This window comes from Chlorocebus sabaeus, chromosome 1, assembly GCF_047675955.1.
Source record: "Chlorocebus sabaeus isolate Y175 chromosome 1, mChlSab1.0.hap1, whole genome shotgun sequence".
NCBI classification, from domain to species: domain Eukaryota; kingdom Metazoa; phylum Chordata; class Mammalia; order Primates; family Cercopithecidae; genus Chlorocebus; species Chlorocebus sabaeus.
In genome coordinates this window covers 57,579,154-57,604,459 of record NC_132904.1, presented here as the reverse complement: position 1 = coordinate 57,604,459, position 25,306 = coordinate 57,579,154, and the positions used below count along the sequence as shown (strand labels likewise).

At 40.1% G+C, this 25,306-nt stretch overlaps 1 protein-coding gene across 6 annotated transcripts in view; it reads left to right on the top strand.

Annotated features, from left to right (window-relative positions):
- The window catches only part of SYT9 (synaptotagmin 9), a 221,877-nt gene that overhangs the window by 90,364 nt on the left and 106,207 nt on the right, over positions 1-25,306 (top strand). For 4 of the 6 annotated variants that reach the window (XM_008008133.3, XM_008008152.3, XM_037999773.2 and 1 more), the window contains exon 4: positions 21,806-22,000. The exons of the other annotated variants lie outside the window; for them this stretch is intronic. In XM_008008133.3, coding sequence (XP_008006324.2) covers positions 21,806-22,000 — 195 coding nt within the window. The remainder of the gene's footprint in view (positions 1-21,805; positions 22,001-25,306) is intronic. 6 annotated transcript variants of the gene reach the window in all.

Here is a 25,306-nt window from a genome sequence, read left to right as displayed (position 1 = left end):
ACCCCACATACTCCTTTCCTAGGCGAGAGTTGGCTTGCTACCTTGGCATTGTGGCTACCAAAGACAGGTGTCTGCACAGCAGGCTGGATGCTCCTGAGAGGGAGGCTTGCTTTGCAGAGAGCTGAGGTGGACTCTTGCTGCATGCTCTTCACACAGTTAAATTATTCCATGGCTGAATACATGGCGAGGGCTGAGCTACATGAAAAAACAAATCTACAAACCTGGAACAGCTGTGAAAGAACTTTAAACTAGAGTTGTCAAGGACAGCAATTTCATCTCTGAAGAAAGGTGAGACCAGTAAGGGAGAACATTCCCCTGGGACTACATTTAATGGTCTTCTACCTGTGGAAGCATTACTATCCAAAATAGTGAGCCAGTTTCCTGACACAAAGCCTTGTCCCATGGATTGGCATTTGCTTGCTTGGAAAATGAGGTTTCAACCTTTCGAGAATCGAAACAGTCTGTGGTATTTACAATACAGCCTTACTGTCCAGTAGCTAAGTGTAGTCTAATTCCGACAGATGGCTCTCCAGGGAAATTTTCCTTCAGATTGGATTATGCTTCCAGGCTGAAATGCACTAATTAAGGGGAGTCTAAATAAACATAGTGGGGGAGTGAGAGGGAGAGGAAGGTAGGCTGTTTCTTAGGAAGCTGTTTTGGAAAGTGGCCATATTTGCAATCTTTACCTTTCCAGCTCCACACACTCAGCTATGTGGAGAATCTAGACCACTGCTTTGCTAAAGACCTGGTAGTGCTGGATCAAGGGTCGGTCTGCCTTCATCAAGGAGCTATGACTTCGCTTTCTATAAGGCCCTGGCTCTCTAACCTGGTTTTCTCCTGTGTTACCTGTCTTGGAATGTAACTTCCAGAATAAATATATCTTTAAAATGAGCATGACTGACTTTTAAAAACCAAATGGATCTATGAATTTGGCTCTGTTAAACATTGCTAACCTTCTTTTATAAAAAGTCTAATACTTTGGTTTCGACGTCTTTAATATGTAAAGATACTCCTCTATTACACATTTCTTAATGCTTACCAGTTTGAGACCTAAATAGCTATAGGGAAGTACATCTGGCTATCCGATATGGAAGGATGAATTTTGCATGAGTGGACTGAGAAAAATCCAATTTGGAAGTCAGAAAGTGAGTTCTGGGTCAGGAAGTTAGTTGCAGTTTTGTCTCTATCATCATTCAACAAATGTTTTTGAATACTGTCTGCCAGGCAATGTATTGGGCATCAAGTACATAATGGTCCCTACTCTCTTGGGGCTTATGGTTTTGGGAGATGGGAATGTGAGAAGAAGGGATAGATAGTGAAACAAAACATTGCACAGATAATTACTCACATGTGTGATTGGTGCTGCAGAGGAAACGCAGGCAAGCGCTCCATGCAGCACCTTACCTGGCCTGGTACATTAAAGAGGGATGCTTGGAGGAAGTAACATTGAAGCTGAGACCAAAAGATGGGTAGGCATTTGCCTGAAGAAGGGCAGAGTCCCAAGCAAAAGGAACTGGAATGTGGAAAGGCCTCGAGGCAGGAACAGTTTTGGCAAGTTCAGGGGACAAAAAGTGCAGGGTGGTTAAAGATAGGGAAATAAAATGGAAGAGAGACCAGAACTCAGGCAGAAGCAAGAATAATTAAGATCTTTAAGGCAAGAATAAGTCTTGAGTCTGTATGAGTAATTTTTTTAACAATTTTGAGCAGTGAATTGACACATAGAAATTTACATTCTTAAGAAAGCACTCTGGCTGCAGTGAGGAATGGACAGGAGTGGGGAGTGAGGGAATGATCATTCTATTATAGAAGGCCACTCACGTGTATTTAATAGACATAGAGAAAAGCAGCAGATTCCAGATATTATTTAAGCAGTTTTATTGAGGAATAATTGTATATAATAAACTGCGTATGTTTAAAGCATACAATTTGGCAGTATTTGACATATATATACATTTGTGAAACCGCTTACCATAGTCAGTCGAAATAATGAACATATCTGTCACCTCAAAACCTTGCTTATACCACTTTGCAACCTCTTCTTCCACTCCCTGCCACCCATCCCCCCAATCCCCAGGCAGGTGTTGATCTGTTTTGTCACACTACATTAGTTTGGATTTTCAAGTATTTTATAGAAATAGGCATCATACAGAAGGTACTCCGCTTTGTTTGACTTCTTTCAATCAGAATAATTATTTTTGAGATTAATTCATGTTGTATATATTAATAATTCAATCTCTTTATTGCTGAATACTATTCCATTGCATAGATATACTACTTGTTGTTTATCCCTTGCCTATTAATGAACATTTGGATTATTTTCAGTTTGGGATATTACAAGTAAAGCTGCCATGAACATTCATGTGCTTTGTATGTACATATGCTTTTATTTCTCTTACATAATGACCTATGAATAGAATGCTGAATTAGATGGTAGGTGTATGTCTACCTTTTGATGAAACTGCTAAACTGTTTACCAAAATGATTGTATCATTTTACATTTACACCAGCTATGAACTGTGAAAGTTCTAGTTGCTCTACATTCTCACCAGCACTTGATAGAGTTGATCTTTCATTTTAGACATTCTAAGAGGTATGAAATAGAATCTCATTGTGATTTTTACATTTCCCTAATGACAAATGAAATTGAGCATCATTTCATGTGCTTATCTACCATCTATTTATCTTTTTTGATAAAGTATACAAAATCTTTGGTCAATTTTTAATAGTTTTTTTAACGTTCATTTTAGGTTTAGTGGTACATCTGCAGGTTTGCTATATAGGTAAACACATGTCATAGGAGTTTGTTGTACAGATGATTTATCACCTGGGTACTAGGCATAGTACCCAATAATTATTTTTTCTGTTCCTTTCCCTCCTCCCATGCTCCAGCCCCAGAAGGTTTCAGTATTTGCTGTTCCCCTCTTTGTGTCCATGTGTTCTCATCATTTAGCTCCTACTTATAAGTAAGAACCTGTGGTATTTGGTTTTCTGTTCCTGTGTTAGTTTGCAAAGGATAATGACCTTTAGCTCCATCCATGTTCCTCCAAAGAACATGATCTCATTCTTTTTTATGGATGCATAGTTGTCCATGGAATATTTTTTATGGCTGCATAGTATTCTGTGGTATATGTGAACCACATTTTCTTTATCGAATCATTCACTGATGGGCATTTAGGTTGATTCCATGTCTTGCTATTGTGAATAGTGCTGCAATGAATATACATGTGCATGTGTCTTTATGATAGAACAATTTATATTCCTCTGGGTATATACTCAGTAATGGGATTGCTAGGTCAAATGGTAGTTCTGTTTTTAGCTCATTGAGATACGGCCACACTGCTTTCCACAATGGTTGAACTAATTTACACTTCCACCAACAGTGTGTAAGCATTCTCTTTTCTCCACAATCTTGCCAGCGCCTGTTATTTTTTGACTTTTTAGCAGTAGCCATTCTGACTGGCATAAGATGGTATCTCATTGGGGTTTTTATTTGCATTTCTCTAATGATCAGTGGCATTGTACTCTTTTTCATGTTTTTGTTGGCCACGTGTCTGTCTGCAGAAAAATGTCTGTTCATGTCTTTTGCCCACTTTTTAATAGGGTTGTTTGTTTTTCTCTTGAAAATTTGTTTACATTCCTTATAAATGCTGGATATTAGACCTTTGTTAGATGCATAGTTTGCAAGTATTTTCTCCTATTCTGTAGTTTGTTTGTTTACTCCGTTGATAGTCTCTTTTGTTGTGCAGAAGCTTTTAAGTTTATTTAGATCCCATCTGTCAATTTTAGCTTAGTTGTAGTTGCTTTTGGCATCTTCATCATTAAATACTTGCCATTTCTATGTCCAGAATGGTATTGCCTAGGTTGTATTCCAGGATTTTTATAGTTTTGGGGTTTACATTTAAGTCTTTAATCCATCTTGAGTTAATTTTTGTATATGGTGTAAAGAAGGGGTCCAGTTTCAATCATCTTCATATGGCTAGCCAGTTATCCCAGCACCATTTATTGAATAGGGAGTCTTTTCCCCATTGCATGTTTTTCTCAGCTTTGTCAAAAATCAGGTGGTTATAGGGATGTGGCCTTATTTCTGGGTTCTCTATTCTATTCCACAGGTCTATGCTTCTGTTTTTGTACCAGTATCATGCTGTTTTGGTTACTGTAGCCCTGTGGTAACAGGGTAACATGTTGAGGTTGGGGAATGTGATACCTCCAGCTTTGTTCTTTTTGCTTAGAATTGCCTTGGCTATTTGAGCTCTTTTTGGTACCATATGAATTTTGAAATAGTTTTTGCTAGTTCTGTAAAGAATGTCATTGGTAGTTTAATAGGAATAGCATTGGATCTTTACATTGCTTTGGGCAGTGTGGCCATTTTAATATTGATTCTTCTGATCCATGAGCATGGAATGTTTTTCCATTTGTTTGTGTCATCTCTGATTTCTTTGAGCAGTATTTTGTAATTCTCACTGTAGAGATCTTTACCTCCCTGGTTAGCTGTATTTCTAGGTATTTTATTCTTTTTGTGGCAATTGTGAATGGGATTGCATTCCTGATTTGGCTCTCGGCTTGGCTGTTGTTGGTGTGTAGGAATGTTAGTGATTTTTATATGTTGATTTTGTATCCTGAAAATTTGCTGAAGTTGTTTCTCAGCTGAGGGAGGTTTGGGGCCAAAATGATAAGTTTTTTTAGGTATAGGATCATGTCATCTGCAACCCGAGATAGTTTGACTTCCTCTCTTCCTATTTGGATGCCCTTTACTTCTTTCTCTGCCTGATTGCTCTGATCAGGACTGCCAATGCTGTGTTGAATAGAAGTGGTGAGAGAAGGCATTCATGACTTGTACCAGTTTTCAAGGGGAATGCTTTCAGTTTTTATCCATTCAGTATCTGTTGCCTGTGGGTTTCTCATAGATAGATCTTATTATTTTGAAGTATGTTCCTTCAAGACCTAGTTTATTGAGAATTTTTAACATAAAGGGGTATTGAATTTTATCAAAAGTCTTTTCTGCATCTATTGAGATAATCATGTGGTTTTTGTCTTTAATTCTGTTTATGTGATTAATCACATTTATTGATTTGTATATAATGAAGCAACCTTGCATCCCAGGGATAAAGCCTAAGTGATTGTGGTGGATTAACTTTTTGATGTGCTGCTGGATTTGGTTTGCTAGTATTTTGTTGAGGATTTTTGCCTCAATGTTCATCAATGGTATTGGCCTGAGGTTTTCTTATTTTGTGTCTCTGCCGGGCTTTAATATCAGGATGATGCTGGCCTCACAGAATAAGCTGGGGAGGATTCCCTCCTCCACAATTTTTTAGAATAGATTCAGTAGGAATGGTACCCGCTCTCTGGCCCTGCATTTGTTTTGGTTGGTAGGTTATTTATTCTTGTTTCAATTTCAGAGCTTGTTTTTGGCCTGTTAAGGGATTCAATTTCTTCCTGGTTCAGCCTTGGGAGGGTGTATGTGTCCAGGAACTTATCTATCTCTTCTAGGTTTTTCAATTTGTGTGCATAGAGGTGTTTGTTGTAGTCTTTGATAGTTGTTTGTATTTCTGTGGCATCTATGGTTTCATCTCCTTTGTCATTTCTAATTTGTATTGTTTATTTTCTTCTTTATTAATCTAGCGAGTGACCTATCTATTATTGTTAACTTTTTCAAAGAACAAGCTCCTGGATTCATTGATCTTTTGAATTATTTTTCATGTCTCAATATTCTTCAGTTCAGTTCTGATCTTCATGTCTTCTGCTAGCTTTAGGGTTGCTTCACTCTTGCTTCTATAGTTCTTTTAGTTGTGATGTTAGGTTGTTAATTTGATACCTTTCTAGCTTTTTGATGTGTGTGTTTAGTGCTATGTATTTCCCTCTTAATGCTGCCTTAGCTGTGTACCAGAAATTCTGTTGTGTTGTATCTTTGTTCTCATTAGTATCAAAGAACTTCTTGATTTCTGCCTTAATTTCATTATTTACCACAAAGTCATTCAGGAGCAGCTGGTTTAATTTCCATGTAATTGCATAGTTTTGCGTGATTTTTTGTTTTGATTTCCATTTTTATCGTACTATGGTCTGAGAGTGTGTTTGGTATGATTTTGGTTCTTTTGCATTTGCTACACTGTGTGCTCGATTTGAGTATGTGCCATGTGGTGATGAGAAGAATATATATTTTGTTTTTGAGTGGAGAGTTCTGTAGATTTCTATCAGGTCCATTTGCTCCAATATTGAGTTCAGGTTCTCAATATCTTTGTTAATTTCCTGCCTCAGTGATCTGTTGAATAATGTCAGTGGGGTGTTTAAATCTCCCACTATAATTGTGTGGGAGTATAAGTTTTTTTGTAGGTCTCTAAGAATTTGCTTTATGAATGTGGGTGCTCCTGTGTTGGATGCATATATATTTAGAGTAATCAGGTCTTGTTGAATTGAACTCTTTACCAATATGTAATGACCTTCTGTGGGCTTTTTTTGTTTGTTTGATCTTTGTTGCTTTAAAGTCTGTTTTGTTTGAAATTAGGATTACAACTCCTGCTTTTTTCTGATTTCCATTTTCTAGGTAGATTTTCCTCCATCCCTTTATTTTGAGCCTATGGGTCTCATTGCATGTGAAATGGGTCTCTTGAAGACAACATGTCCTTGAGTCATGCTTTTTTTATCCAGCGTGCCATTCTGTGCCTTTCAAATGGGCCACGTAATCCATTTACATTCAAGGTTGATATTGATATATGTGCATTTGATCCTGTCATTGTGTTGTTACCTGGTTATTATGCCGGCTTGTTTGTGTGGTTGTGTTTTAGTGTCCCTGGTCTGTGTACTTAAGTATGTTTTTGCACTGACTGCTAACAACCTTTCCTTTCCATATTTAGCATTCCTTTCAAGATCTCTTGTAAGGCAGGTCTGGTGGTAACAAACCCCCTTAGCATTTGCTTGTCCGAAAAGGATCTTATTTCTCCTTTACTAGGGAAGCTTAGTTTGGTTGCATATAAAATTCCTGGTTGAAGATTTTTTTTCTTTAAGAACTTCAAATATAGGCCCCCTAATCTCTTCTGGTTCATAGAGTTTCTGCTGAGAAGTCTGCTGTTAGCCTGATGGTGTTCACTTTCTAGGTAACCAGCCCTTTCTCTCTAGCTGCCTTTAACATTCTTTCATTTCAACCTTGGAAAATCTGATGATTATGTGTCTTGGAGATGATCTTCTTGTGTAGAATCTTGCAGCGATTTTCTTTTTTTTTTTTTTTTTGAGACGGAGTCTCGCTCTGTCACTCAGGCTGGAGTGCAGTGGCCGGATCTCAGCTCACTGCAAGCTCCGCCTCCCAGGTTCACTCCATTCTCCTGCGTCAGCCTCCCGAGTAGCTGGGACTACAGGCGCCTGCCACCTCGCCCGGCTAGTTTTTTGTATTTTTTAGTAGAGATGGGGTTTCACTGTGTTAGCCAGGATGGTCTCGATCTCTTGACCTCGTGATTCACCCGTCTCGGCCTCCCAAAGTGCTGGGATTACAGGCTTGAGCCACCGCGCCCGGCCAGGCATTTTCTTTATTTTCTGAATTTGACTGTTGGCCTCTCTAAGAAGGTTGAGGAAGTTTTCATGGACAATATCCTGAAATATGTTTTCCAATTTGTTTGCTTTCTCCTCATACCTTTCAGGGATGACAATGATTAATAGATTTGGCCTGTTTACATAATCCTATATTTCTCAGAGGTTTTGTTCCTTTTCATTCTTTTTTCATTATTTTTGTCTGACTGCCTTATTTCAAAAAGCCAGTCTAAAAGTTCTGAGATTCTTTCCTTAGCTTGGTCTATTCTGCTGTTAATACTTGCAATTGTATTGTGAAATTCTTGTAATGTGTTTTGCAGCCCTATCAGGTCAGTTAGGTTCTCTTTTATACTGGCTATTTTTTCTATCAGCTCCTGAATCATTTTATTGTGATTCTTAGTTTTCTTGAGGTGAGTTTTGCCATTCTCCTAAATTTTAACAATCCTTGTTCCTGTCTATATTCTGAATTCTATTTCTGTCATTTCAGACAACTAAGTTTTGTAACAAACCCTTGTTAAAGAACTAGTGCACTCATTTGGAGGACATAAGACACGCTGACTATTGGAGTTGTTGGAGTTCTTGTGCTGGTTCTTTCTCATCTCTGCATGTGGGTATTCTTTGAACTGCTGGGCTGCTTCTGATTGAAATGGTCAGGCAGGAGCAGGGTGGTTGTGCTAGAGTTTGAGATCAGGAAGCCCTAACCAGTGAGGATAAGTGAGGACCAGGACCTGTATGGAGAACAGGTCACTTTTCTGTGAGGTAGCTGCTCTGTACTAGAGGTCTGGACCAGCCCCTGGTCCCTGCAGACTCTCTAAAGCCTGGAGATAGCAAGGGTGATGGCTGCAAGACAGCAAAGATGGTAATCTACTTCCCACTGGGAGTTCTGTCCCAGGCAGTTGCAGAGCTATTACTGGCTCAAGAGCCCCAGTGGGGGATATATGATTATATATGTGTAATCATATGTGTAATCATACTGATATGACTCACATCTCAGTCATATTTGCAAGAAGCAGTCAGTCTTTGTATTATTCTATTTTCATGCTGCTGATAAAGACATACCCAAGATTGGGTAATTTATAAAGAAAATGGTTTAATGGACTCGTAGTTCCACATGGTTGTCAAGGCCTCACAATCATGGTGGAAGGTAAAAGGCACAGCTTTACGGCAAGAGGGAATGAGAGCCAAGTGAAAGGGGACACCCCTTATAAAAACATCAGATCTCATGAAGCTTATTCACTGCCATGAGAACAGCATGAGGAAAACTGCTCCCTTGATTCAATTATCTCCCACAAGGTCCCTCCCACAGCATGTGGAAATTATCGGAGCTATAATTCAAGATGAGATTTGAGGGGAAACACAGCCAAACCATATCATTCCACCTTGGGCCTCTCCCAAATCTCATGTCCTCGCATTTCAAAACCAATCATGCCTTCCCCAAAGTCTTAAATCATTTTAGTATTAACTCAAAATTCCATAGTCCAAAGACTCACCTGAGATAAGGTAATTCCCTCCCACCTATGAGCCTGTAAAATCAAAAGCAAGTTAGTTACTTCCTAGATATAATGGAGGTACAGGCATTGGATAAATACACCCATTCCAAATGGGAGAAATTGGCCAAAACAAAGGGGCTAAAGTCCCCATGCAAGTCTGAAATCCAGCAGGGCAGTCAAATCTTAAAGCTCCAATATGATATCCTTTGATTCCATGTCTCATATCCAGGTCACGCTAATGCAACAGGTAGGTTCCCTCGTCTTGGGCAGCTCTGCCCCTGTGGCTTTGCAGGGTACAGCCTCCCTCCCAGCTGCTTTCCTGAGCTGACATTGAGTGTCTGCAGCCTTTCCAGGTGCACGGTGCAAGCTGTAGCTGGATCTACCATTCTGGGTTCTGGAGGACAGTGTCCCTCATCTCACAGCTCCAGTAGGCAGTGCCCCAGTGGGGACTCTGTGGGGGGGGCTTCAGCCCCACATTTCCCTTCCACACTGTGCTAGCAGAGGTTCTCCATGAGGGCCCTGCCCCTGCAGCAAAATCTGCCTGGACATCCAGGCATTTCCATACAACCTCTGAAATCTAGGCAGAGGTTCCCAAATCTCAATTCTTTACTTCTGTGCACCCACAGGCTCATCACCATGTGGAAGCTGCCAAGACTTGGAGATTGCACCCTTTAAAGCCACATCCTAAGCTGTACCTTGACCCCTTTTAGCCATGGCTAGTGCATCTAGGATGTAGGTCACCAAGTCTCTAGGCTGCACATGGTAGGGGTACCCTGGACCTAGCCCACAAACCCATTTTTTCTACTAGGTCTCTAGGCCTGTGATGGGAGGGGCTGTGCAAGGGTTTCTGACATGTCCTGGAGACATTTTCTCCATTCTTTTGGTGATTAACATTTGGCTCCTTGTGACTTACGCAAATTTCTACAGCGTGCTTGAATTTCTCCTTAGAAAATGGGTTTTTCTTTTCTATTGCATGGTCAGGCTGCAAAATTTTCAAACTTTTATGCTGTGTTTCCCTTTTAAAACTGAATGCTTTTAACAGCACCCGAGTCACCTTTTGAATGCTTTGCTGCTTAGAAATTTTTTCTGCCAGATACCCTAAATCATCGCCCTTAAGTTCAAAGTTCCATAAATCTCTAAAATGGGGCAAAATGTCACCAGTCTCTTTGCTAAAACATAGCAAGAGTCACCTTTACTCCAGTTACCAATAAGTTCCTCATCTTCATCTGAGACCACCTTAGCCTGGGTTTAATTGTCCGTATCATTATCAGCATTTTGGTCAAAGCCATTCAACAGGTCTCTAGGAAGTTCCAACTTTCCTACATTCTCCTGTCTTCTTTGAGCCCTCCAAACTGTTCCAATCTCTGCCTGTTATCCAGTTCCAAAGTCGCTTCCTCATTTTCAAGTATCATTACAGCAGTGCCCCACTCCCCGTACCAATTTACTGTATTAGTTCATTTTCACACTGTTGATAAAGACATACCCAAGACTGGGTAATTTATAAAGAAAAAGAGGTTTAATGGACTCACGGTTCCGTGTGGCTGGGGAGGCCTCACAGTCACAGTGGAAGGTAAAAGGCATGTCTTACGTAGTGGCAGGCAAGACAGAATGAGAGCCAAGTGAAAGGGGAAACCCTTTATAAAAACATCATATCTCATGAGACTTATTCAATACCACAAGAACAGTATGGTGGAAACTGCCCCCATGATTCAATTATCTCCCACCAGGTCCCTCTCACAACACATGGGAATTATGGGAGCTACAATTCAAGATGAGATTTGGGTGGGGACATGGCCAAACCATATCAGTCTTTATGGAAGAAGAGAGAAGAGAAGCTTTCCATTGTGAACACTTCCACACTTGATTATTTCCTTCTTTTTTGTCACATTCCTCATTAATTTCCACCAGGAGGAGGCCTGCAGCCTGGTTCCCCTAGTTTCTCTTCCTAAATCCCCCATATTTTTTTTTCTTTTCTATTATTGAGTTGTGAGAGCTTTTAATGTATTCTGGATGTCAGCCCTTTATCAAATATATGGTATGGGAATATTTTCTCCCAAGCTATAGCTTTTTATTATCTTAACATTTTCTTTTGAAAGAGAGACGTTCTTAATTCTGCTCAAGTCCATTTACTCAATTTAATCTTTTATAGGGTATGTTTTCAGTTGTGTGTCAAAGAAATCTTGGCCTAATCCAAATTTATACAGTTTTTTTTTTTACTGTTTTACTCTAGAAGTTCTATCATTTTAACTCTTGCATTTATAATTATGATCCATTTTGAGTTAATTTTTATGTATAGTATGATATGGTTTGAAGTTGTTTCTTGTGAGTGTGTGTGTGTGTGTGTGTGTGTATGCTATAAAGTTGTTCCAGTACCATTTGTTGAAAAGTCCATGTGGATAAAAAATATTTTATCCACATAATTGCCTTTTGTACCTTTGAAGAAAATAATTGATCACATATATGAGTCTATTCTGGACTCTCTATTCTTTTCCATTGCTCTATTTGTCTAGCTTTACTCGAATATCACAGTGTCTTGATTGCAGATTTCTAAATCTTGAAATCAAATAGTGTAAGTGCTGCAACTTTGCCCTACTTTTTCAAAGTTGTTTTGCTTATCTAGGTCTTTTGCATTTCCATATGAATTTTATAATCAGCTCATTATTTTACACACACACACACACACACACTTGAATTTTTATTGCGGTTGCATTAAATATAGAATCACTTTCTATTATTTGGAAATAATAAGACTCTTAAAAATAGTCTTCCCATCACAAACAGTGTATCTCTCTCCATTTAGTACATTGTCTTTGCCTTTCCTCAACAATATTTTCTAAGACAGGTCTCTCGAGCTCTCTCATTGTTTATCATTCTCTTCTCTGGTATTCTACCCTGCAAATTCTAGGTGGGATGGCCTCTCCAGACTCCCAAGTCCATTTCCTCAACTGAGGGAGCCCACTGGGCTCAGCTTGGGTTTTCACCTGTCTGTACTGTGTCTTTGAAACTCTCTCCAGGTAGTGACATGGGCAGTTTTAGTTCTTGCCTCGTTTGTTTCCTGTCACTCAAGGATCACATATCTTCATTACCTAATGTCCAATCATTGTTTCATATATTTTGTCCAGATTTTTAGTTGTTTAAAATGTGAGAGTAAATTCATTTCCTGCCTCTCCATCGTTGTCAGAAGTGATTGATTTTCTGTGAGAATTGAAGAAAGAGAGTGGTCAAAGATGGATGATTTTCTGGTTTTCAGCATGAGCAAACTCAAGGAAGATGTTGATATTTACTGAGATAGAAAATATTAGGTGAAGAATAGTCTATATTTTGGTATAAGTAAGATCATGTGTTCCATTTTTAACATATTCAGTTTGTGCTACCTGTGAGACATTCAAGTGTAAAAAAAATTTAAAAAAAAGAAAAACAATTGTATAGAGTAGACTGGAGCTCAGAAGCAGGGCCTGAGTTGGAAATATGAATTTACAAATTGTCAACATATCCTGTTTATGGTATTTGAATAATAGAGGTTGACGAAGGTCTTTAATAGCAGAATGTAGAGTGATAAAAGAGGACAGGGGTCCAGTTTTTGAAGAATACTAATGTTTAGACTTTAGATAGAAAAGAAAACCTTAATCTGAGCAGAGACAGCCAAAGAGATTAAAGGGAAACTGGTTAATTGTATCATGGCAGTCACTAGAAGAATGTTTCAAGGAACCAAGAGTGGTCAGAGTCACTGTGACTGAGTGACAAAGCTACATTGAGGTTGATGAAGAAAGGACTGAAAAGAGCACACTGGATTATGTGACAGGAAAGTCATTGGTGGCTTTAGTAAGGGAACTTTCCATAGAGCAGTGAGGACCAAAGCCAGAACAGAGTAGACTGGAAAGCAAATGATGGGAACAGGAGGCAGCATGTTTAGCTCCATGGCACATTTGGCTGCAAAAGGGAAGAGGAGGACTGAAATTGGGAAGGAATTTTTTAAAATGGGAGGAAACAGATCATTTAAATACTGACAGCTAAAAGCTAGTAGTGGGGAAGCCTGGAGATGCAAGAAAGAGAGGATGAACAGCAGAGGGGTTCCTGTAGCTGAGACCCCATTGGATGGCACGAGTGGATGGGACCCAGAACAGAGTTGGCGGATTTGCTTTTGATAAAACTCTTCTTCCCATGTCACAGTGGGAGGGAGAGGCAAGTGAAAGTGCCTCTTATGAATTTATGAATCCAAAGGTAGGAAGTCAAGTGTAGCCCTTCTAATGTCTCTGTCTTCTCTGTGAGGGAAGAGACAGGGCTGTGTGCTGAGTGTATGAAAGAGCCTCTGCCTTCAGGGAGCTTGTGGTCTTTTGGCATGTACTGGTCTGATGATTTCTTTTATAGTAACTACAAAATCAGTAATCAGTCTCACTTTAACTTGGGTCCTTTTTAAATTTTAAAATGTTTTACTTTTCAAAGATAATTTGCCAGATTTTTCTTTATTATGTAATCTCTCTGCTCAATACAGAAAATTTGAATGAAAACAGAAGAGTAGATAATCCTGAAGTAGCCACTGTTAAAGTTTGATATATCTTTCCTGTATAATCTCTGTCCACGGTTCTTCACTTGCAATTTTTATATGGCTGTGACACTATTTTGCCAGCTTCTTTGCTATAATTTGTTTAAGTAAGGAAACCGAACACAAAGTTTGGTCTCAAAGGACCGTTTCTGCAGGTGGATGGGGCCCCTGTTCCTGAACAGGGTTTCGTTTCCTTTGTCCATGTTTGCTGAGATCGGGCTTCCCTGCTAGCCAGGCATCCTTGAACAAGCCAAAATGCAGAGCACAGCCTTCAAAGGAAGCTTGTCTGTCTTCTCTCTTTGGAGGCTGAGGGGTCACAGTCAGTGTGCCCAGAAGAGAAGCTGGGACTTATCAATTAACCAATACTGCTTTCAAACCATTTTCATCAAAATGTTTCTTTTTGTTGTTGTTCCTGCTTGTCCCCCAGGCTGGAGTGCCATGGCGCAATCTCAGTTCAGTGCAACCTCCGCCTCCCCAGTTCAAGTGATTCTCCTGCCTCAGCCTCCCAAGTAGCTGGGATTATGGGCACCTGCCACCAGGGCCAGCTAATTTTTTTTGTATTTTTAGTAGAGATGGGGTTTCACCATGTTGGCCAGGCTGGTCTCGAACTCTTGACCTCAGGTGATCCACCCACCTCAGCCTCCCAAAGTGCTGAGATTACAGGTGTGAGCCACCACGCCTGGCCCAAATGTTTCAATCAAAGCGTGGGGAAGTTTCATATGCAGCTTCAGGGGTCTTGGGGCTGGCAGCTCTCAAATAAACATGCTGTGGGAACTGGGGAATCAGGAAGAGTGTGGATATGTGCTTCTACTTGTGCCTAGAGGAAAAGGTTTCCTCTTCTTTCACAACAGCCTTGGCCAGCAGCTTTTTGAGGGAGTGGGAAGCAGGACAAGGAATTTTGGAGTCTTGCCAGATTGAGACAGGGATCAAGAACTGAGTGAAGGCAGAGCATGAGAGAGTGGTCCCAGGTCTCCTGAAGCATTTGTTCTTTCAACAGATAGGCTCCGTGCTAGCACTGGAATGCCCATGGAAACTGAAGGAGGAAACCACAGTCTGGCAGAAGGCTAAGTCTGTGTCATCAGAGCAGGAAGCAATTCCATGAAGCAGTGACTCTGCCCTAGCTGCATTTATTTCCCTCTGTTTCTGGAGGAGTGAGGGGAAGGGGGAGACATCCTTTTCTAACAAGGGACTTTCCTGAATATTTGGGTTTCATGTTAATTCATGCTTTCAGAATTTAAAGGAACTCTTTCTGCACAGAAGGAGTCCCCCATCAGGTCATGCAATGTTTAACAATTATAGTTTGGCCACATTCTCCTAGAAAAAATACAGGACCTCCCCCTTCAAAGACATACTTAACTCCAGGAAGCCACCTGAAAATCTTGTGTTGGCCCCTGTACCAACTCTACCCCCCTCCTCAGTCTCTATTAATCTGTTCCCAAAAAGAAATGTCACCAGATGGCCCTGCAAATGTCACCTGGCCATCAGCATGGCTTCACTCAAAACAGGGAGGCATTAGAGAACCTAATCCATCATTCATTTCCATCATTTCAGGTCAGTTTGCATCCTTTACTGGGTATATAGTGCTTTCTTAACACACTGGGTTGGACAGTAAGATCTGTAATCCTGCTATTAAAGAATATTGCTTCACATTTGATGGAGGAAGGTCCCAGTGACTCACAGATACTGAACATTCTGTAAGAACTCCTCTCTTGTTAGCATTTAATACCAGATTTTACTGCCCTCAGCTTCATGAACTGAGCACTCCCTTGGCATTCTCAATACCTTAGGCTATTTTTAGTATTTAATCCCTCCCAGGCATCAGAGCCATCAGACCTCCTTTCCTTTTTTCTTTTTTTTTTCTTTTTTTTTAAACAGAAGAAATTCCTTCTGTATTTTCAAAGTGTGGGTGGGTGGATTTTAGGAATTGACCTGATCCTTTTTTAAAATGGGTTTTTCTTTTACTGTCTCTTAGATTTCATATCCAGTCATGGGCATCAGACCCTTATCCTGTCTCTGCTCTGTATATTTCTCCATTCTAGCAGTTACAGAAATAGCTGCGGGAGGTGTGACTGGTCCTGGAGAAAGAAAAGAAAGCTGAACTCCCCACGCTGAGGAGGTTGCAGGGCCACCGCTAGGCGGGCTGGGGGTGGGAGGATGGGTGTACTGCTGGGCTCTCAGGCAGAGGGGTCACACATCCAGATGTGCTTTTGAGCTCCCCGCAGCTTTTAGGGAGTGGCTTCCAAAGGAGTCATAAAACTCAGAGGTAGGTTTGGAATAGGAGATTTCAAGTGGGCTCCTGCTCACTGTCAGAGTCACTTACTCTCTTTACTGGGGATTAGAGAACTCCACAAGCGTTGCCAGGGGCTTCGGGGAGGGGAAATTGTTTAATGGATACAGAGTGTCTATTTGGGGTGATGCCAGCATTCTGGAGATAGACAGTAGAGATGGTTGTACAACACTGTGAATGTACTTAATAACCACTGAATTGTATACTTACACATGGTTAAAATGATAACTTTTATGATGTACGCTTTACCACAATAAAAAATATACAAACACACATACACCTCCTGAAAACTCTCTACCAGAGTGCAAATAAGACTTGGAGACAACAGAGAAGGGCGCAGGCCCAAATGCATAGAGTTGCCCCTGCTTCCAGCCAGGTGAAGTGGGGTGGGGGCAGGGGTAATATTCCTGCAGGGGCCACCTACTCATTTTAGAAGAGGCTCCATGCAACAAGGGCTGCGTTTCCCTCAACTTCCCAGAGCCCAGGCCTATCACCCTACCAACATCTGTCCTAATAAATCCATCCACATTACCTATATGCCAGACCCCAGTTCCAGTGTGTTTCCCACTTAATTTTCACAAAAGTGAAATAGCTATTATGTTCATCTTACAGAATAGGAAACTGAGGTATAGAGGGGTTCATTACTTGCCTAAGGTCACACAAGTGATGAAGGTGAGATAGCATTTGAATGTAAGTCTGTTTAAAGCCTGTGTTCCCAAACTCAGCTTTCCTGCTTATACTAAACTTCAAAATATCCATCTTTGTATAAAAATAGATCCTGAACAATGCTTCCATCAACTCTAGAATAAAAATGAGTTTGTGTCATGACTTGAATCCAGTACACTTCAGCAGCACTGACATTCTGCTGCTTTCATCACACTCCACCCTGTGAGTCACTCATGTCAGGAGGACCCACCAAGGATGCCTCATGGGCCGATATAGTTTTTGCTGAATAAATGATACATCAGAGCCTGAATAAGGAATAGGCTGGCCAGACAGATTTCCAATAAAGGGTACTAAAACATTGAGGTGGAGGAACCTATTAATCTCTATTTCTTTCTGGGAGAACATTACATATAGTTGGGAATAATACCTGAAAAAGTGATGACATTCCCAAATAGCTCCAGTTGCAGTAGATGCTCACTAACATGTCTTCTGAAGGTGTAGGTCCAGGCAACTGCAGGCTTCAGGCTTGAGCTGTTTGGGTGGTAGAGGAAAGACTAGCACTGTCTCCAACAATCCTCTTTCTCTACCCATCAGAGCAGCCAACTTCTCATAAATACTGAACAGATATTTAAATAACATCAGTTTGAAGAATGGCCAAAGTCACCTCCTACATGCATTGATCTGTCCTGCAGGCCACAAGTTTTTATCCCCTCTTTCCTATGTCTCAGCCTACTTCTGCCTCATAGATACATATCTCCAAAGTGCAGCCCTGGGGCCCGGGCTCACTTTCCTTCATCTTCCCTATCTCAAGGCTTATGTTAAGGGCTCATTCTCTCTTCTTTCAGGTCCAATCTCTTCTCCTTTCAATGCCCACTGCCACAGCTCCTCCTTTGGTGACTGCTGTTGCTATTGCCACCACCACCAACTTTCAATCTGAGAGCATGATTTTTCCAGAAGATGTGATGTAGGGCAAGAGGGAGAAAATAAATGCTACGTGCATTTTGACACTATCTAAAAGCAAACAGATAAATGTTTAGCTTTAAAAACATTTCTAAATAATGTATAAAACAGTTATTTATAGTGGATACTTGACCTTGACCCCATTGCTCACTCTCAACCTATGTGTGAGTGATGGTCACTTATGGCGTGAGATTAGGCATGGAGTAAGTATTAGGGTAACAAAACCAGTGAATTTTTAATGACATCATGATTTTGTCTTAAAGAAAAACATCAACATCAAAGTGGCCAGCTGATAAAGTCCTGCTCCTACATAAATAACCAGGGTTTTTAAAAATTATCTTTAATGATTTTTTAACCTCCTTGAAAAAGATGAAGTGGTATGTATTGACTGTTTCTTAATGGTTAAATATCATGAACTTTGGTGGGGAAAGAAACTGAAAGCCCAGTAATTCCCTAGGTCTTTATACAAGGAGAGTATTATCTGAACGTCATTTGGAGCAGTGGTTACATTTTTAAGCATCTGCCATCCATGCTAATTGACCAGGGTTGTGGCTGGCCAGGGTCAAGCTCCTACAGTCAGTACAAGAGGGCCCTGAGGCTTTGGGCAGCCTGTCCAAAGGCAGCCACCTAATGTAGAATGCAGTGGCAGTGCTGGCCCACTTTTGGTAGCAGCCCCTGAGTTACGGGCTACTTGTGTGGGAGCTGTATGTCGAATTGGAGCTCCAGACTGCTCATTCCCTGCCCAGAGCCTTACCGTGTCATCATCGATTTTATGGGGAAAGAAAGCATCTCCTTTTGTAAACACCACACCAGCATCTTCAATAAGATGATGTAATGGGATTAATGATGCACTTTCCAGCATCCTCATCGATTCTGAAGATGGAAGTAGAAACTTGAGATGAGACTAAGCCATGTTTTGTCAACATTTTGCTACTCTAGCAAGCAAATTATCCTCAAACTGTAAGTTTACTTGAAAAATATGCTGGTATTTGAATCCCCAGGGCTGGGAGGATTCTATTTTACAGACATCACCAGGAGTGTGACACTCAGGCCTGAGAGTAAGGAGAAAGGAAAGAAAAATTAATGAGTAAGGAGTGGGAGGGCACAGAGGGACCAACAGACCTTCCTTTTCTTTGCAGGTCTAGGTCTGAGGATGGCCCAGATGGTGAGCAATTGTGTGACTATTTAGTCAAATCCCAACTAGCTCAGCAGATAACTGAACATCCCTGAGGGGCTTGGGAAATATATGTGTTTGTGAAGTGCTGTGAGAATTTACCCAGTGTAGAGCCATCTGCCTCAGACTGACTTCTGACATAAATGAATTTAAAGGAAGTAGGCGTTTTCCTTCTTGAAGAAGCATAAACTCATATTAGGTTAGAATCTCAAATTTGTATTCAATTAATGTTTAGTCACATCAGAGATGGAGAGGAGATAAATGTCTCTCCAGCAAAGCAGCTGGGTTTGCACACGTGTCCCCAATATCTACACTGGGATTGACAGAGGGTTTGTGTAGACTAGTCAGAAAGTTGTGCAGCAGATATTCAATACTGAAATCAACGAATGCACTTTATTACTCACTTGCCTAGTATCCCTGGATGACAAGAAGACCTAGATCTATGGTTTAAAGTTCAGAAACGTATGATGCTTCTCGATGGTTATGATCTGAATAACAAGAAAAATGAAGCGTTAAGGTAAATATTGATGTTATTTAAGAGTAGTCAGTGAACCAACGGGTCTATGATGACTGTGTAATTTGTGCCTAGCCCTATGAAGAATAGTACAAAATAATATGACATGTGCTCCCTGCACTTGTTAGGGAAGATAGGACACACCTGTGAAAAGCTGAAGTGGCAGCACAGAGCAGGATGCATACAAACAAGTGAAATACACAGAGATTACTGTGAGCTAGGAAGACGAGAAAGGCATCATAGAGTAAGCCATTTGGTACTGGTCCCTGAAGGCTTTGACTGGGTGCAGTCATCTTCAAAGTGGGTTGTGGGATGACATACACTGGGGTGCAAGAATAAAATAGTAGGACTTCTATTTATGTTTTCTCATCTTTGTTATTTCTCTTTTGTATATGTTTTTTTCTTCTTTTTTCTTTTATTTATTTATTATTATTATACTTTAAGTTGTAGGGTACATGTGCATAACGTGCAGGTTTGTTACATATGTATACTTGTGCACCATTACATACATAATGTTAGAATTCTATACAGGTATAAAACTTATAAGTAAGTAAATATATATATATGGGGTATGTGCCCCCCAATTTTTTGATATTCATGTACCAGTTGCAAATTTATTTTCTCTCAGCTTCAAATTCACCCTTCATTTTCTGCTCTGGAAAAGTCGAGTTCGGACCTTTACATCTATTTCCTTTTACCACCCAGCACAATGTTAAGCTCTGTCAGTAGAGGGCGCAGGAGAGGCATTGCAAGAGGAAGGGGGAGTTTTTCTTCCCAGCTCTGCGGTCCTCCCCTGAGGCCTCTGCAGGTAGGCACAGTTCCTCCAGCACCCAGGAATCGCTTTCCTGCAATGTGGGCAGCAGCTTCAGTGCAAGGCCCCACAACACCCATGGCCTCTCCAGCACTCAGCCCCTGCAGCGCATAGCAATCAGCAGCACCCAATGGGCAGCCGCTTCCCCAGGCACTCCCTTGGCGAGACACCTTCCCATGAACAGCTTTTCCTAGCACCTAGATGGCAGATTTCTGGCCAGTGCCAGAGGCAGATTTCCAGTAAGTTCTGCTGGTGTAGTACCACATTGACTTCTCTGCCATTCTGTGAGTGATGGCTGTGCCCTCTCCAACAAGGTCTGGGTTTCAGCCTTGAGGGCAGGGAGGATCTCTTCCTTGAGTGCTCTGCTCCTCATATCTGCTAATCCTATAGTTTTTAAGAGTTCGCTGTACTTCCTGCTAACCAATCCTTCATTAGTTCAGTCCTCTGTTATAGTATTTATTTATATTAAACGTTCCCCGTTTGAATTACTGGATGGTTTCTCTCCTGAACAGATCCAGACTGATTCACTGCACGTCTATTAATAAAAAATGTTGAGCATACACTGACTGCCAGTATATGTATATTTTCTTGCTTATCAATTATATTCATGTATTCTTTGACTAATTTTCATGAACATGTTAAAAACATACACAAAATCTTACTAAGATAAAGATGAAATATTGTATATTTGAAATATTGTCTTTGAACCATCTTGATTATAATGGCTTTATACTGCAATTAGCAAATATCTCAAGTAATGATATGAACCAGATATGGTTAATCATTAATAGTAATGATTGAAATTGAAATTAAATTTCAAATAATGATTTGATTGGAATTAAAAGAGGGTACCTGTGTGCATCTTTATATTCAGTTTGAGTAGACTTTATTTTATTTTTAAAATAACAAAGATAAAGTTATTTGATTTCCTTACCATACTCCAGAGCACCACAATGCACACCTCCAGGGCATATGAGTCCTCTTTGGACACAGCTGATCTAAGCCATCACCTTGTCTCTTTTCTGGTCCATTACCTATACTCCAGCCATAGTGATCCACATAAAAATCATGTCACTCACTTGCTTAGAGCGCTTCATTGGCTCCCTATCAGTCTTATGATAAACTGTGAAACTTACCTATGGACAGTTTTGAGTGGGCTTAGGCCATGGTGAATCTGATGGTCCAAACCCTGGCAGAACCAACATCTGTCTTTTTCCCCAGTCTTGTCACCTACCCTCGCTCATCCCACAAACAGGCCTGAGGTAGGGAACATACACTGAGGGATGCTGCACCAGGGCTTTTCCTGTTGAAACCCAGGCCCTGAGGCTTGGAATTCCTTCCTTTAATCTGACATGTGACCCCTCTTCAGTTCTGAAAAGCTCCTAAGTAAATTGAGTAATTCCAGGTTCTACTTTCCCATGCCCTCTGCTGATTGTGTGCTTCTCTGTTCTTTCTACAGCGTAATGCACTGCTACTTCATTGCAAGAAGCTTCTTATGTGCTGGGCCCAGCTTGATGCTTTACAGTTTGTTCTCAGGCTGGAAGTGTCAGCCTTTGGAGTGCAGGGGCAGTTGAAATATATCAGTCATCTCACTTGACACTATCCCCTTCCCAACCACAGTGATATTGCCTCTCACACAGTGATGGCATTGCCTCTCAGGAACACTCTCCCAGGCTACCCCTCCACAGATGCTATGGTACCATGTCCTTCTGTGCCTCAGTTTCTCCTAAAGATATTAACACCTGAATTTACCTATAAAGTTGTAAAAAAAATGAATTATAGCTTGGACTAGTACCTGTAATAGAGAAGGGATTTTCAATACACATTCATTGTTATTTTTTCAAGGTCGACAACCAAGATAAAAGCATGTTTCCATATGTTTTCTCCCTGCAACTCTTCTCACACACTTCTACACCTGACTTCACCAGAAATCTGAAAAAGGCAGAATGCTCTTTCCTGTTATCGGACTCCTGGATCGGAGTTTCCCAGCTGGCACAAATGCCAGCTGCAGGACATAGGTGTGCCACTGATGACCTACAGGTATGCTGGGATACAAATTTTCCCTTAGCTTTGTGGGATGCCAAGTGGGCTCTCTTTACCCCTAGCCTTACCTTCTCACCTGGTGGGGTTACCCCAGCATGCACCAGATGTGGCTTCCTGTGTTTACCACAACACAAAATATTAGGGAAATGCTGTTGGAATTACCTTACACTCTTCCCCTAGTATCTCTTCTGTTGATCTTTCTGGCCTCAACTCAAATCTCACCTTCCCCTTAAATTCTTTCCTGCCTTCCTCAGCTAGAAGAAACAAAAGCATATATGTGATGCAGGTTACCCCACCTTCTTCCATAAGCTTCTACTGCAGTTATTGTCTGATCCATTGATTAAACAGTTAAACAAATACTCAGCTACTGTCCTTGAGACATCACCTATATGCTATTGCTAAGTTAAAGAGAAGAGGGGGGCCAGCGAGATTGGTGGAACTCACCTTAGAGATCATCTGGTCAAATGATATATAGACAGAAAAGAAGTCTTATCAAGGTTAAGTGGAACTTGTTCAGCATCACCTGGAGCTGGTATTGGAGTTCCACAATTCTAATAACTGATCCACAGTTGTGCTACTTGCATTTCTCATGCTGCGTCTTTGCTCACAAATATACCAGGAGCTCCTTGGTGGTGCAGTCCTTTCCTGATTGTCTTGTGTCTACCACATTGAGCCTGGCCCACAGCCTTGCACGAAGTTGGAACTCATGAGATGTTTCCGATATGAACCTAATTGGTCACACTCAAGCATTTTCCTTTGCTTTCATTTGGGAATCAATCCCAAATCATTCCAAAGGAATGATAGTTTCTTTTCTGCTCATCATCTGTTTCAGGTCTAGAATGATACAACTAATAATATCTTTGAGCCTGTCCAGGAGCTGAGATTGGTCACTGTAGTTACAGTCAAAAAATGGTGATAATCCCATCAAAGGATGGAAGAAGCAGTTCCCAAAAGCTAATTGGAAAGACTGATGAGTCTACCATTTGCACTTTCAAACTTGAGTCATTTTTCTAGTTCTTGAAATTTAATTTCAATACCTTCTTTGAAATGCTGACATTCAGCATCCACATTGTCCCTTGGGTGAAATGACTACTCCTGTATTTCAGTGTTCTAAATTATGAGCAATTAACATCAAGGCTGTAGCCTTAGCAACCTGTGTCTGGCTTGGGGGCTTTGCCGCTTCTGCTGGTTCTGTTCTCTTCCTCCCAACCTTCCTTTGACTCCCTGCAGTGTGAGCCCTCCAGGGAGGGAAGAAGGAGGAGAAGACACCCTGCTGCACATTACTCTTCTGTACTCCACTGATGCTCCTTTCCTGTCGTAATTTAATCACTTAAACTTCTGACTTGAGAACATTTGAGATAGTAACAAAAGCCACTTTTTGAACCTTATGAGTCCTTTGGAGACAACTGTCACATTTTACAGTAGATGCAATTAAAAGTAATTTTGATCATCAGTAATAGAAGCTTCACTTACAGGTTCTATTATTTGGAATACAGTTATTTTTTATTTCACTTTTTTCTAGTCATATTGTAATAATAAACATGCAAATTTATGCATTCTACAATTCTACACTGAACCGTTACTATGTGCCAGGCATTACACTGCTATGTTCCAGGTTTTCTACCTTCATGGTGTTTCAACTAGGAGAATGGTGGACCATAAGCAAATGATTACACAGATTGTTAGTTAAAATAGTGAGAAGTAATGCAAGAAAAAATACAAGATACTCAAGGAACCTGAACCAAAGGGGTAAAATCTGGTATGAAGAGCCAGGGAAAGTTTTCCCAAAGAACTAGCACTTATGCTGAGGCTAAAGTATGAATAGAAAGTACCAGAAGAAGAGGATCAAAGAGAGGTTGTTCAAAGAGAATTTCATGATGGAAACATAAGCCATGTTAAGTATTTGAGATTTTTCTCCTCTAAACCACAATGGAAACCTACTGAAGAATTTTTAGGAGGAGAGTGATATCCCATTTGCATCTAAAAAAATAACCCTCTACGTATTAAGTAAAAAAGACAGTGTCTTGGGAAATTGTCAAGGACTATGTTAATATCATCTTACCTTGATAGAATAGCAAAAGAGAGCCAATATCTGGTGTTTGGAAAAATATGATGCAAATAAAGCGTAAGACAAAAATAATATTAATTTTACACTGGTCTTCAAAACCTGTTTGAGTATTACTAAACATCTCCTCAAAGACAGTAATGCAGATGAAACGGTAGTAATTGGCCCCCAACTTCTCTGAGAGAATCCTAAAGATGGCAAATCAATGTGAAGTCAGCTTCCATATATGCATTTGTTTTTCTCTGGGCACTCTTTTCTGTTCTATCAGTTTATATTCTATCAATTCCATCAATATAATACTAATTATATTAGTAATTGTTGAACCTGCTACCATGAATCACCTCACTCAGCTCCCAGCTCAAATTTCCTACTCAACTTCCGTCTCCTCCCTCTTACATGAATTAATTATTCTTAGCCCTTCATTATTCCCTTAGAATTTTAGAATCAGGTTATCCAGCTCTATGAAAACCAATGTAACCATTTTTATTTTAAAAATTGCATTGCATTTATATATTAATTTGACTAGAATTTATGCCTTTATAATATTGACTTTATCTATATTGATAAAGTCATGCATGATGAGTACTGCAAAGAAGACAATGGTATAGAAAGGGTTAAAGAGTGACGAATACTGTTTTATAGAGGGGTCATTCAATAATAATGGTCTTCTTAAAATCATAAGTGTTTTAGATTTATTTATCAGTACAATATAGTTTTAGATGCTAGCATAGACATTGTCTTCTTTTAAAGTTACCTTTTTTTCCGGCTGGTGAATAAAAATGCTATTGGTTTTTGAATATTGATCTTATATCCAGGAAATTTTTATATTTGGTTATTAAATTGGTTTGCAGATTCTCGTAACATTGTCATTTTCAACGAAACACAATTTTTCTTCCTCTTTAATCTTCCAGCTGATTATTATTTTTCTTAAGTAGGGCACTGTTAGGTCCTCCTGTACAATATTGTACAGAAATGGGGCAAGCAAGTACTCTTGTCTTTTTCTTAAAGGGATGGTTCTAGTGTTTCATCGTTAAGAATGATGTCTTTGGTGAATGTTTGATGGATATATTTTATCAGATTAAAGATTCATAGCTTGCAAAATATATGTCTCATGAATGAGTGTTAAATTTTCATGTTTTTAGAAAACCTAATGAGAAGATAATATTGTTTTACATTTTCCATTTCCATCATGCTATGTGGTGGAATACAATATTAGATTGTCTAATGTTAAGTCATCC